Genomic DNA, 15631 nt, shown 5'->3' on the forward strand with positions numbered 1-15631 from the left:
TCCTGAAGATATTGAATAAGGAATATTTATTTATGTGTATTATTGCGCATTCTCAAAGTATATCATAGCTATTGTATTAAAGTTACGGCTTATATATTAAGACTGGATTTGAAGTTTGGCACATTATTATGTTTAACATTTCATTAGAAAGAATGTAATATTTCAGTCAATGGAGTTTACAGTCCTGTATTTGTTTATTTAGAATGTTTCATTCCTGCATGAAAAATGCAGAAAGTGGAAGAAAATATCTCGATTCTGTAGCTAGCTTATGTTGCAATGTACGCAGAGCTATATTTTGGGCAACATACAGTCATTAGAAATGTTGATTTAATGGTATTAATGTGAATATCATTTTGGAGCAAAAATGTAATAGTTACAGCAATTGTAAAAGCATAATGAAGCAAAACTTTAACTACATTTTTTTTATCTTTCCCCCCCTCTAGAATGCAATTCCCAAGTCCAGGATGAATGAATGCCACTATGATAAACGCATGGACTTCTTTTATAATAGGAGTAATGCTGATACGGCAGAAGAGTGGTCAGGGACAACTCTTGTAATTGTTTTGTGCTTTGGCACCTTTTTTTGCTTATTTATTTTCCTCTCAAATTCATTGGTCATAGCTGCTGTGGTAAAAAACAAGAAGTTTCACTACCCCTTTTATTATTTGCTAGCCAATCTCGCTGCTGCAGATTTTTTTGCAGGCATCGCTTATGTGTTTTTGATGTTCAACACTGGCCCAGTGTCAAGGACATTAAGTGTAAATAGGTGGTTTTTGCGCCAGGGACTTTTGGACACAAGTTTGACAGCTTCTCTGGCCAACTTACTGGTAATTGCCGTTGAGCGGCACATATCTATTGTGAAGATGCGGGTTCACAGTAATCTCACAAAGAAGAGGGTCACATTTTTAATTTTGTTGATCTGGGCCATAGCGATTTTCATGGGCGCGGTGCCCACGTTAGGCTGGAACTGCCTGTGTGACATTTCCACCTGCTCTTCTCTAGCTCCTATTTATAGCAGGAGTTATTTGATATTCTGGACAGTCTCCAATCTGGGAGTTTTCTTCATCATGGTTGTTGTATACATAAGAATCTACATGTATGTCCAGAGAAAAACAAATGTTTTGTCTCCGCATACTAGTGGATCCATCAGCCGCAAGAAGACTCCAATGAAACTTATGAAGACCGTCATGGCAGTGTTAGGTAAGATATGGTGAGCTGTGCTATTATTATCTAGTTCAGTGTTTCTCAACTTCAGCAATTTTAAGATGTGTGGACTTCAACTCCCAGAATTCTCCAGCCAGCATGCTGGCTGAGGAATTCTGGGACTTGAAGTTCACAAATCCTAAAGTTGTTGAGGTTGAGAAACACTGATCTAGTTTTAAAAAGTGTTTTTTTCTGCACCTGGATATATATATTTCTATTTGTTGTTCCATCCTTCAAGTAATTAGGACTCAGCCTGTGTTCTTCTGATGTATTATACAATCTTGGTCCCATTCTTCAGAAAAATATACTCAGCTTATTTACATATGGTTGTCGTGTAATGTTGTGGGGGAGCTATGTAGCTGCTGACTCACTGCTAAGGCTTAAATTCCTCCTCTTTAGAGTTTTAATGCATGGATTGTTTTATTAGTGGAAAACATTCCAATTGCAGTTAAAAAACTGATTCACTTCAGAGTCACTTAAATTCCCAGGTTGGTGTCTTAGTGCAAAAAGAGAAGTCTCCCCTCAAATGACTAATTCATATGGTAGTTTCAGCATTCACTGTGAGATTCTTGATATTTATGATAATAGCTTAATTTGGTCCAGTTCCTATCCATGCGAGTACTGGGGGAGTTGCTTAAGGATCATCAAAAATCATGCAATACACTTGGCATGTGAGAATTGCAGCAAAACAAATAAATACTGTACATAGGATATCTTGTTAAGGTGCTGTATCAGAACTATTTGGTTAAAAGATAGAATCCATCAAAGGACGACAAATATCAAAAGGCAATGTATGAGTCTGTTAATAAGTAATAGAAGCACTGAAGTGAAAAATGGGGAGAAGTTTGGTTTGAATTGATAGTTATCACACATGCTCAATTACCTGTCTAATTTAGAGGAGAATTGGTGTATTCTGTACTTTAGGCATAAATAAGTCATATCTAATTATTTAATTAGTTAACAATTTTTTAAAAAACAGCTTGGTTAGTTGCTTGAATGTCTAATATGGATTCTTACAAATTGGGGTAACTTGGTGTTTTACAAAACTAGTTTCAGATACTGGCATGATCTGAAAACTCAAATTATAGAGGATTTAGGGAATTTGTCCCCCTTAAAATCGCTTGCCTTCTGACATATTTATTTTTACTTCTTTTTTGACAATCTGGATTCCATCAGATGTAATGGAGGACAGTTCTCATCATTCTCAGTTATGACGGTGCTGGCTGTAATTTAGCATATTTGAAGGTTATCAGATTAGGAAAGGCTAATTAAAAGTGTTACTTTCCTTAGCTCGTGTCATATTTCCTAATGGTTAGCAACTTAGTTAGGCTTCCTTTCTTATGTAAGATACTTTCACAAGGATAATTTCTTCCCGCAAATTCATTGTCACTTGATAGAAAAGTTGTTATGTTGCAAAGAAACATCTTGGATTCAAGCTGTTGAGCAGGTGTTCAGAAAAGGAAGATGAAGTAGCCTTCAGAAGCCTGGGGGTGGCTGCTTCTAGATTTTTCTCCTTTTGGTCATAAGTTGAATATGCCATGTTAATCTTCTTAGAGTTGCCTTCCTGACAGAAGATAACAAAAAAAAAGCATTGCTCTGTCTTGCTGGGGACATCCATATTATAACACTATGAGATAGACGTAACATGCAGAAGGCCAGTTTAACATTCTTATCTGTGCTAGACTCAAGGACATAGTCTGGCAAGGGAATTCAGTCTGGCAGATGGCTTGCTTCTCATCTGACGAGAATTTAGAGGGATGGGAAAAAAACCCTATCTATATAACCTAAATAAAAAGTGGTATACTTATTAATAAACATCAATAATAGCCCAATTCAGGATAAGAGTTCTGCACCTAGAGTGCAGTCTTCTATTGTTAAAAAAAAAAAGCTAACTGTTTTACTTATCCAAATCTGTTGGCACCTCTCTCTGATTTTATTTAGCAGGTAGAAAACTATAGTCCATTTCTGAAATTGGAATATATCATTTGGCAGGGGCTTGAAATCGGTGCTAAACCAAGTAAATCAATGCTATCACTATTATACAGATATTTTGTATGTTTATAAATTGTTCGGTGTTGATGTAATCTCTTGCCCTAAGCAATAAATTATGCTTAATTATAGTCATAATGCTCTGTGATGTGAAACTTCTTCCAGACTTTTTCTTTCTTCTTTAGATGCTTATACATTTCTTCTTATTTTCGTTGCCTATCAGAGCATCTGAGATAGATGTTATGGGATGGCACAACCAAGACAGTCTCTCTAAAGGTGGTGCTAGATCAAACATAAAGCTTTCATAAAGTGAAGATTAAATTAAACCATAGTTCACAAACGTTTGCAGAATTTCCCAGTAGTAATTGGTTGAAATCCAAAATGTCAGCATTACATTTCCTTTACTATGAGTAAAGCCAAAACAAATACCCACTGTATTGCTGTATTTATAAAAGGAAAGCTATTAAATAAGAAACACCCATACACACACACCTGCAATTTAGTGCTCTCCAGAAATTTGACTGCAAATCTTTTCTCTCACAGCCCAGCACATTGTTGGTAGAGTATGGCTTCTGAACACAGTTTTTCAGCACAGGTGATATTTACTGGGGCATTTAATTCCTGTTTAATATAGCTTTTTGCTGAGATGAATATTCGTGGTCGCTAGCAAAATTTTAAAAAGGGAACTTATGCAAAAATTTAAAACGTAAACATCAGTTAACAATAATACTTAAAAGCATGGCATAGGAGATGCATCTTTACAGATTTTTGAGACATCAAGAGTGGGGGTCAAATGCAGTTCCGCACTAATGCATTCCATAGCTTGGGAGCGATACAGGGAAAACGCTAACTTCTATGTGGCAGATAAACAAACCTCTGACAGTGAGAGTATCTTTAAAAGGGCCTCTTCTGTAGATAACACCAGGACGAGTTTGTAACAACGGAGGTAGTCCTCCTAGAGCCATTAAGGGCTTTAATGTTAAATTTTGTCTACTAAGCAATTGACATCCAGAACAGATCTTTCAGTACAAGCATAGCATGATCCCTATATCTTGCAGCAATTAATAGATTTGGGCATATCACTAATTGCAACTTCCAGAAACTTTTCAAGAGAAATCCTGTGTAGGATGTATTGCATTGTAGTAATCACGCCAGGGTGTAACCATTGCATAGTTGCAACCACATTTTGGATAGAGAGGACCATTGGTTTGAACAGAGGGGGGGGGGAATAAGACACCCCCTATCTCCAGTTTACAATGCAGCCCTGGCAGCAGTTCCAAGAAGATTCCACAACCAATTGCACCCTGATTCAGGTGACTCTGATGGCACAGATAAACCTTCAAGTGGCCTCAACAGTTCTCACAGAGAGTGCTAACAACCAGATGACTGCAAAAAAAAAATACAGTCCTTCCACCACTACCCACCTATCCTTCCATCCCCCCACTTCCCAGTTTCAACAGTCAGGAGCTATCCTTCTATCACTGCATACACACACACACACACACACACACGCACTGCCATCAGAACTGATGAAGCTTCTTGATGAGAAGTGAAATATTTTCTTTCTCAAAAGAGAAAAAAAAAACCTAGTCCAATTGCCTTTTGAAGAAAAAAGCACTTTTGAGACAACCATTGCATAGATTTAATTTAGTAATTTAGCCCACATTGTTGGTATATGCCTGTGGAGATTCTCAATCATCCAGGCCATGGTTGTCCTTTTGAAAAGCACCTTTGAGATTGTTGATACATGTTTTTTTTTCCAGAAGGCACTTTGATTTATTTTTTTTTAGTTTGTCAGGATATGTATTTTTATACTGCAGTTCTAACCTGTATTAGCCACCCACAGTCATGATAGTGAGATGGGTACCCAGACAGATCAATTAAAATAATTAAAAAGTTACCTTGCCAAATCTAAGCAACTTAGAAAGAATCTCAGCTGCTTAGTAGCCATCATTATGCAATACACTCACTGCAGCAGGTACTACAAGTAGTCCTTAATTTACAACAGTTCATTTAGTGACCGTTCGAAGTTACAACGCGGCACTAAAAAAAGTGACTTACGACCACTTTTCACACAACCATTGCAGCCTCCTCATGGTCACGTGATCAAAATTCAGACGCTTGGCAACTGGCTCATACTTATGACGGTTGCAGTGTCCCAGGTTCATATGATTACCTTTTGCCACTGTCTGACAAGCAAAGTCAATGGAGGGAAACCAGATTCACTTAACAACCGTGTCACTCACTTAACTGTAGCAATTCACTTAACCAGTATGGCAAGAAAGATAGCAAAATAGGGCAAAACCCACTTAACAAATGTCTCACTTAGCAACAGAAATTTTGGGCTCAGTTGTGGTCGTAAGTTGAGGACTCCCTGTACTTTCAAATCCTGTGATTCAAAACCAGGGAGCACTGACAGAGAACGTCCTCTTTCAGGGGAAGAACATTCCTCTCCATGTAAGACAGAATCACTGCCCCAAGTCCAGATCCCTGTTTATTAGCAGAACCTCAGTCTTCTACTACTACTACCCACTCCAGCCCAGTGTTAAACTTAATCAGTGTTCGAGAGCTACTTCTTTGAAGTTGGAGGGCAAGGAGTGATATATCTTGATGCCATCTAAAGCTTCAGATGTCCTCTCCCAGCAGTTTCATGTGGCCTTACATGTGGCTTTAAGCTTCTCCTTTTAGTACATAAGTGAAATTAAAGTCTTGAGAGCTAGATTTGAATAGAGGAACTGGCTCTGTCACATATACATGTTTCTGGGCATTGCATTTTTTGGGAAGGGCTCTGCCACACATGTTTGCGTATATAAAACTGCACTTTATCTTTCAATTCTAAATGCTAGATCCATTTAAACCTACAAAACCCTGTGCTTAGTTGTTTTCTTCCATAGGAGAATGCTGTCAATCCTTTGTACAGAAGAAAACAAAAATATATATTTGGTGGACACCATTTTGATGTCAAGATTCAATCTGCCATTAATTACTTCAATTTCTGGAATTCTGATCAGCCTTTATGGTGACTCATAACCTCCTAATGCTTTTTTTGTTTTTCATAGAATTCAGGCCTGTAAACCGCATCTCTAGGACAGGTCTTAAGATTGTGGATTGATTTCCAAAGCGTAGCAGATATTTAGCAACCTAAAAGATTAAAAATCTTCAGCCGGAAGGCCTTGAAATCCGAATAGGATTACACCCTGTCTCTTTGTCATAGCTTTTTTATTCTTCAAACCTGTGTGTCAGCAGAAATTCAGGCAACTTTTTCTCTCTCTCTGGAAGATTCATACAGAAGCTCAGTTGATGAGTTCCTGCAGTCATTAGATTGAAGGAACATTTCAAGGGAAAAATTTACAACCCTAGTTAGGAGTTATAACTAGGGTTGCCAGGTCTGCTTCCAAAAAATAGCGGACAAGCGGGGGGGCGGGTTAAGTAGTAAAAAAAGTAGACTGTACAGCTTTAGATTACGTACCATTTCATCATAAAGCTTTTGAATAAAAAAAATGTCCACTATTTTGTGAAAAAAAATAGTGAACATAATGTGAAAAAAGCGGACTATCCACTCAAATAGTGGACACCTGGCAACCCTAGAACTTACAACACTAATTCTGAAATTTTGATTTCAAATAAGATCAGTTTGCATTAATGAGCCAGCTTTTAATATACATGATCAGAATTGCAAATGAAATGAGCATCTGACACGCAACTCTTGCTCTAATTAAGTACAGTTAACAAGAATTAAAGATGCCTCAAAAGACTTAATGCAAATATGTGCACTTAATGCACATACTTGCAATGTTTCAAGTATGTTTCATTGCCTTTGGGCGGGGAAAAAAAGGGGGTTTCTAGTATGAACTACTTATAAAATAAAGCATCTAGCCATTCTAAACTGATGGAAACATTTTCAGAAATCAGATAAAGGCTCTGTTTGCAGTAAGTTATAACTGATTAATTTGCTCAGGAGAACAGAAGTATTTTCTTTAAAGTTGCACGTCATTGGAATTGCTTTTCAGAAGTTTCTAATTCTTTCTCCTATTATGTTTAGAGATAACAATCTACCTAAATTTTAAAATGACTGTTTCCACTCCCTGTATCTGCGTATTTTAGTGGTTGAAAAATTACTATGCTGCTTTCATTTTTTCTAAGTTGTCCAATGTCTTGTTTTATTCCCCAAAACTAGTTCTCCATTTCTTAGATATTGATTTGTGGCAAAGAGCCAATGGCTAATGTTGTAATTTCTGAATTTGAACTCTTGGCTAGAGCCTAACAGTAAGTGTCAGGGAGCCCCTACTGAAAATTCTTTTGCCATCAGAGTCTCTGGACAACTTTTTTTAGAAAGAGGGTAGAGGATTGAACAGCCACTATATTGAACTAGCTAGCATGGCTGCCGTCATCACTGGAAACACAAGGCATAGATTCTTTAGAATAAAAAACCTTGTAGACTAGCAGGATTGTATGCTGACTGCTTTAGCTACAGTAAGATTCAGTTTGCTGTAAACCAGTGTTTGAAGTGACAATAGTGTATGAGGGTTTATATTTCTGCATCTGTTCTCCAAGCTCTTGATGCTTAAAATTGGACTGTTTTCTTTCTTTCTGATCTCTTGCTATTAATTCTCACTTCATCTTACATAATAGGCTCTGCCTGATACATTTGACCTTCACATTCACAGACTAAAAACTGTTATCTGTAGCTAGGGAGGAAACCTGTATAAAAAATTTACTCCCTGTTTCTACTTAAGATCTTTTTTTTAAAGAAGACAAAAGAGTTTTGATTTTGGCCGGTTTATTCACTTCTTCATATTCCTTTGGAATAGAAGACTAGAAACCAGAAGTGTATACATTTGTCATCCAGATTTATACACTGTTGTTTAGTAACTGCGTCAGATAATATAGTTCATTTAATATTCTCTGCTTTCCTCTGAAATGAATCTTTAAGTAGTTAACCATAACTAGAAAGAAATGGCTAAAAGAATGATTAAGCAATCTGTATAAAAACATTGGAATTATGGTCAAAATATGTACAAATTATATGTTATATGTAGTATGTATTGTATAATATATAATGTATACCAAGAGCTAGGAAAAAAGTAAAGCCAGTCATTACTGTCCTGAATTCATGATGCATCAAGCAAAAAATGTACAAACCTTTGAACAATACTACATAAACTTTTGTTGAATATTATACTTTTTCATGTCTCAGATCCGTGTTTCCTGACTTTGGACAATTTCAATTTCAAGTCATTGTGCTTATGTGTCATGATGGGATTGCAGTTCAAAGTCTATAGAAGCTGCTGGGTTGGGAGACAGTGCTCTAGAAACTTCTCAGTTTGCAGATTACTTTTACAAAAGCATCTTGGCTAAAAATTCAAAACAACTTTTTTGAAAAGAAAGAATATGGCATTCCAGGCAAGCCAGCACAAGACTTTTGGTTTGCTAATTTGAAGTGTCCTTGGCCGTTGTTGTGACATGCCTATATTTGAGAAGAAATGCTATTATTTCCCTTAAGTCTCTCCTCATATAAACATATATTGCTTACATTGACAGTACACAAACATTTTGAGTGGTTGGTTAAAACTGTACTTTCCAGAAGGTGGAATGAAGGAAGTAATAATTGGAGCTAGAGGATTTATCAATGCAGTTTTAAGGAAAGACTTTAAGAGAAAATAGATTTAGGTTGTAAACTCTTTCAATAGACTGGTGAATGTGGCTAATATTGTAGCAGTGTTACAGATAATCTTCCAAGTCTCAAAATCATCCAAATTCTGAGAAAGTAACAAAAAAAATATTCTGATTTGAAGAAAACAAGGCTTGCAGACCAAACGTACTTGCATTTTTAGTAACATATATGAAAGAAATGGGTACCACTTAGAGCAGGGAGTCTTCAAACTTGGCCCTTTTATGACTTGTGGACTTCAACTCCCAGAATTTCTCAGCCAGGCACATTGGCTGAGGAATTCTGGGAGTTGAAGTCCACAAGTCATAAAAGGGCCAAGTTTGAAGACCCCTGACTTAGAGTAAATCTTATGCCTTGATGGGTTACAAATGTTTGAAAGTTTGGTGTAATGATTAAGGTGCTAGTCCAGAAACAGGAGACTCTGAGTTCTAGTCTCCTCTTAGGCATGATTGCCAGCTGGGTGACTTTGGCTCAGTCACTCTCTCTTTCAGCCCAATCCAGCTCAAACGGTTGTTGGGAAAATGGAAGGAGGAAAGAACATTATGTAGTTGGTCACCTTGAGTTACTTAGGTAACTAATAGAGGCAGGATAAAAAAAATCATAAAAAAGCTTCATTACACTTTATTTACTTGTCCCGTTTAATGTTGTTCCAAATATACTAATATTCATATATTTGTAAAACATAAAAGGACTAGCCATCTGCATGCCAGTTGTAACTGCAATTTCAGAAAAAGAATTAAACAAAATTGAATGTGAGTATGTTTAAAAATTGAATTTTCCCCAATTTGGTACTGTCTAGATATGGTGGAATTACAACTCCTATGATGATGGTGACATCAATAGGAATTATGTAAGTTGTAGTCCAATACATCAGAGAGCAGCAGATTGGGGAATGTTGCTTAAGATCATCTGTCCTGACAATGCTTTACTATAATTATTACTTATAAGAACTTTTTTCAACATCTGAAAATGTTCCATATTAAACCCTCTGTCTTGAATATGTTTTGGATGTTAAATTATTTGGGGCTGTAAATTAGATTAGGAAGTTGGGACTTTAGAAAGAGTACAAAGAAGAGCAACAAAGATGATCAGGGACTGGAGGCTAAAACATAAGGAATGGTTGCTGGAATTGGGTATGTCTAGTCTAATGAACAGAAGGACGAGGGGTGACATGATACCACCGTTCCAATATCTCGGGCTGCCACAAAGAAGAGAGGGTCAAGCTATTCTCCAAAGCACCTGAGGGCAGGACAAGAAGCAACGGATGGAAAGTAACTAAAGAGAGAAGCAACCTAGAACTAAGGACAAATTTCCTGACATTTAGAACAATTAATCAGTGGAACAACCTGCCTCCAGAAGCTGTGAATGCTCCAACACTGGAAGTTTTTAAGAAGAGACTAGACAGCCATTTGTCTGAAATGGTATAGGGTTTCCTGCCTGAGCAGGGGGTTGGACTAGATGACCTCCAAGGTCCCTTCCAACTTTGTTGTTGTTGTTGTTGTTGTTATTTGAAAAACATTCTGTAAGAAAAAATGCCAAACTACTTTCTACTGTTCCTAAAAAAAATGCAAGAACATATTTGTGGAGTCACCAGGAATCAAGCGTGATTTCCAGACTTTAGCATTCTGTTAGCTACAATTCATGCTCATGTGGTACAGAATGGAAGCATGTAAGATACAGATGCAATCTTGACCATATAATCTTTACTCACATGTTGCAGTTAGAAAAATGAAGGTTTTCCTTAAAGTTGCACAGCAAGTCCGGCACAAAAGTAGGAACTGAACTTAGCTCCTTTGCCTATGTCCTAAGAGTTACTGAGCTGGATATTAGTTGAATGGTATACTGGTAAGTTGAACTCTAGGCACGTAGTTGAATCAATTATTTCCACGTTTCCCTGGTCAAAAGATATCCAGACCACTTGAAGAATACTTCCTTGTTGCCACAAGAACACTTTACAAAAATATTTGTAAACTTTAGAAAAGAGGGGAAAGACTACTTCAAATATAAACTGTGACTTTAAAAAAAAGCAGATTTTCCTCTGTATGATTTCTACGGCCTGCCTTTTGTGCAGAGCTGTAATTTTTCTATTTTTATAAGCTGGGCTGCAATTGTGGCTTCAGCTAAGCACACAGTTGGTTTATGAGTAGCCGTTTTCTTTCTTTCCCTCTCTTGTTTGCAGTGAAATCCTAGAGTACAAACTTGCAGTGTTGGCACTAGATATGAAGACATAATACATTTGAACTGCTTTATAATTATTTAATGTATTAGAAGGATTTTTAAATATTGTAGTTTTAATTTTTAATTTAATAGACTTTCTGCTAACTGGGAATTTAATAACGGGGATGTAAATAAAAAAATGTACTGCCTAAGCTTTTCTAAGTTGCTCATCTACACTTTAGTAATCATTCTATTGTGAAGCCCCTTCAACCCATCTTTTAGTGGGTGGTGCAATTATTACAGGTGGCTAGTGATGAGGACTAATGAGTCCAAAATAGCTATACTAGTCTCCCACTTAATTCTTTAGTGAGAATAGGGGAGTCAATGGTTGTCTATTTTGAATTTTGGACATTAAAGAAAGTGGCAGACCCCAAAAGGTCTAAGCAGGAAGTAAGTCATTAACCATGGTTTTCAATGAGATACCATAAGAGATCTTGAAAGAAATTGCCTGATTTAAACTCGCCAAACTCTAATTGCAAACTTGTGCTACTTGAACGAATTCAATGATGATTTTGTGTTGCCTAGAGCCTGGAAATCAAGCTTGATTCCCGGTGACTCCACAATTATGTTCTTGCATTTTTTTTGTACATATGTTTAAGCTGTTCTTTATTTTTTTTCTTCTGTATTGTACCTTCTAAGCAATACGATGTTTCAGGAATGCCAGCATTCACTCAGACTTAATATCTTTAGAAGGTGATAAAAACTGAACATAAGATGGGGACCTTCTTTTTATACTGAGAGGCTAGACTAACTTATTCTCAAAGAGAAAGGTATAGAGTGGGAGTAGAGAGAAAGATTATTCATTTCTGTCCATTACTGCTGCTTCCTTACTCCCACTGTAATACACCACCAGAATGTTACTAACCATCAACAGCCTCCTATCAATTCCTAAGGAACATTACCTCAAGGAAAAAGTACTGATGAATTTATACTCTCAAATTTTACTCCAGGATTGGATTAGAAAAGATCCTGTGGAATCATATGACCAACTCCTAATCCATCAGAGCCCCTCTTTTTCATAACAGATGAAATGTGTAAAAACTGGATTTTAAAAACTGTTATGTAAATTAAGGAGACATAATCTTTCTAGCTGTTGCCATTTGAAAATTCCTCCACTTCTATCCCAGCCTGGATTTTTTTTTTTTAAAAAAAAGAATGATGTTATAACAAAAATTTACAGTATAGGGTATCGCAGCAATGAGAGAAAGTTTAAGTCTTTGTAATTCACGTGATGCTCTTACTCAGTGCTTTGTGAAACAAAGGTCAACCACTTGATTTATATCAGTTCATAAAATATCTCTTGTAGCATTCCATGCTATCTTGAAGTTTCAAAACATTTTAGGCAACAATAACAGAGAATTTTGGAGGAAGAATAAGTTGAGCCTTCTTCTGCAGATTATCTAATGTAAGACTTCCAATGAGCATTGGTGGCTATAGTATACTTTCCTTTGAAGCAAGTATTAAAAAAATAATTTGGAAGGTTAAATAATGGAATCTTGTCCATCACAATCTGTAGATGAATTGTGCAAGTGTAGTACTGTTTTATGCCTGTACATTTTAGGATGAGTAGCATTTTTTTTAGAAAATGTAAATTTGTTCTTCAAGAATCCTTTTAAACCTTTCCCTCTGTTTTCCCTCGTAGGTGCTTTTATTGTGTGCTGGACTCCTGGACTTGTTGTACTACTCCTTGATGGTTTGAATTGCACCCATTGTGAGGTTCAGAATGTGAAAAGGTGGTTCCTTCTCCTAGCTCTGCTGAACTCTCTCATGAATCCAATAATTTACTCTTGCAAAGACGACGAGATGTCGAATACTATGAGGCGCATGATTTGTTGCTCATTTGAGGAGAGAAGCCAGGAGCGCCGGTCTTCGAGGATCCCCTCTGCGGTGCTCGGCAGGAGCATAGATTCCTCAAGCCAGTACTTGGAGAATGGCATTAGTCAAGTGACTATCAGTGGCAAAGAAAATACATGAATTCTTCTCCTCCGAATGGGGACTGCAGCAGGGGTAGGCCACAATCCAAATGATCTCTGAGCCACCGGAGATCACTCAACCCTGAAACCACAGAAGAATATGTTCTCTGTACCAAAACCCAGATCCCAGGGTTACCTGACATCTTTGTAAATAATTACTGGATGGGAAAAAAATGTACTTGAAGGGATGTGAAAGAATAGAAGGAGTGGTTTCAATTCTGCAGTGTTCCTTTTAAGTCTGGAAACAGTACAAGCAGCATTATGGAGTCTCCTTCCTCAGAGGTCTAGGCAGTGGTGAGATGTCACTGTGCCAGGGCTGCACCTTAACAGCCAATTGTGGCAAGGTGGCAGGGTCAGCTTCTCAGGAGATGGGGAGGGGAGAGGTCCTCATCCTCTGGTGTGGTTTTATTTTTACATCTTTTGAAGGCTGCCATCCCCAGTTACGTTTTTTGTGCCTGGCACAAAAGTACCTCAGTTGCCAAACTTTGGATTCTCAGTGCTTAGCACTTCCTTCTGACAAACATTTGTTCAGAATTGGGCATTAAGCAAATACTCCAAAGCAATGAGTGCTTTTCTGCCACCCCAACAAAACAGCTGGTTAGTTCTGTGGTGCCAAGTAGGGCATTTTAGTGGCCCAGTAAGCAGAAGACATTCTTCACCCTCAGGTGGCAAGATAGATTGCACCACCATTGCAGAATTGGGGTTGTTCCCTTTTAATAAAAAAAACCACACAAGTAACCAGGATATTAGGGAATAATGTAGGCAAACCTCTCCACAATGTTCCAGTTCTTTACATGAAGGGCTTTTTCTTTTGTGATTATCATTTTTGTAACGGAGAGTATTCGATCACTTTTGCTACCTCTCTTCTGGTACAGCCCAGATACCGATTTCTTTTTTTGGGAAGGAGTTAGGCCAGAATTAGTTTGGTTATTCGGAGTAGCTTTTAAATTGTTTGCTTTAGGTAGCAGCCTACAGCTGCTCTGAACTCTGAGACTTGCTTCTGAGTAAACATAGTCGGCTGTTTAGTTTTATAAGTGGAACATTGTACGTGTTCTGCAATTAAGCATTTTAATAAAGATTTTTCAGGCTGTAAATGTGAGCTGTAGAATCAACATTTGGCCTTTATCTGCTATTTAACTCCACCCCATCCACCCCCAATCTGTGTAAAGTAGTAGTTTCTACGCATGGCATTTTCTGTTCCAGAGGGACAATATTTAGTAGCATTCCCCAAAAAAATTACAGCATGCTAAAATCCTCCTAATAACAAGTTATTCCATGCACATGTAACTCCCAATACTATATTAATAGGTCTAGATTGGCTGGGTTTCCAAATTAGCAGCATCTGTTTTAATTGAAGGAGTGGACTGATTGTGGTATATCATTAAAAATATAAAGGATGTTGCCTCATAGTCATTTATGTACATAAATCCCAGGGTATTGCTAACAGAAGATCATTAGACATTTTGTTAGTAAACAATTTCTTGAATGCATGTCAATTATCAGTATAGTCAAGGTAATATGTTATAACCAGAAGAAAAAGAGAAAAAGGCAACAATATTTATCAGCTGTATTTGATAGCAGTAATCTTTTCAGGTTAGTATAAGATCCTGAAAATATTTCTGCAAAAGCATGAATTTGTACATACTTTTATTACGATATTTTCATTTTTTTAAAAATCTTAATATGTACAGATTGCTTTTCCTATGTTATTTTTTAAATGGTTTAATGCCTGTGGAAAGTATGAAAAAAGGATTATCCAGTGTTTTAAATAAATGCTTTGTATCTGAGTTTGAGCACCTCAAGTTACTGCGGTTTTTTTTTAGAAGAAATACTAAAGGTCTAATCACACATGATGTTAATCTCATTATTGCAGTCATGTTTATTTAATTATATGTGATGAATGAGTAATGGTGGATAGTTTCTATTGAGGGGCGGTTTATCCTTTTTTTTCATGCGGCAATTATTTTTTTAAAAAATCCTGCCTGCAACTAACAAATAAAATACAATCACTAAGATTATGTATGGTTAAGTTCCAAAAAGTTGACTGAATTGTTCCCATAAAAAAAGGACAAGGAATATCTGCTTTCCAAGGTGAGGGGGAAATACTACTTGGTATTTATACAGTATGTACTCATTTATTCTGAAACATGAATGTTTTGGCCTCAGTTTGAAAATAACCATGTACAGTATTGAAAGAAAGAGGTGCATTTTCTCTTCCTGTGTGTTCCTGGCATGAAAAGCAATCAAAGGAGCCCAGATTAATCTAACTTGATAGACTAACTCAAAAATAAGCCTCATTCTTTTTTTAAAAAAAGTTTTTTTTTTCTTCTAAAAGAATTTAGTTTTAAGAATGAAAGGAAACATTGTATTCTGGATTTTCTGCTGTTGCAACCTGCAGAGGCATATGAGGGAATTTGTTTTTAGATCTCCTAGAAGGGCTAAGAATGGATAATGATGAAACATTATTATACACCTACATACTTTTATGTTTTCACATTTAAGACAGTTAAAAAATATGGGCCACCCTAGAAATAAAAATATACAGGTTATACAGGTTTGTGAGCACAATTGGGACCAG

The 15631-nt window shown here is 36.8% G+C and overlaps 1 protein-coding gene across 1 annotated transcript in view; it reads left to right on the forward strand.

Annotated features, from left to right (window-relative positions):
* Positions 1-15242, forward strand: part of LPAR3 (lysophosphatidic acid receptor 3) — a 29408-nt gene extending 14166 nt beyond the window's left edge. Inside the window, exons 2-3 of the mRNA XM_015813420.1 lie at positions 444-1200; positions 12723-15242. Of these exons, the coding sequence (XP_015668906.1) occupies positions 465-1200; positions 12723-13054 (1068 nt within the window). The 5' untranslated portion in view covers positions 444-464 and the 3' untranslated portion in view covers positions 13055-15242. The remainder of the gene's footprint in view (positions 1-443; positions 1201-12722) is intronic.
* The last annotated feature ends 389 nt before the right edge of the window (positions 15243-15631 follow it).

The sequence above is a fragment of the Protobothrops mucrosquamatus genome, unplaced genomic scaffold (assembly GCF_001527695.2).
Source record: "Protobothrops mucrosquamatus isolate PMUCROS unplaced genomic scaffold, P.Mucros_1.0 scaffold155, whole genome shotgun sequence".
NCBI classification, from domain to species: domain Eukaryota; kingdom Metazoa; phylum Chordata; class Lepidosauria; order Squamata; family Viperidae; genus Protobothrops; species Protobothrops mucrosquamatus.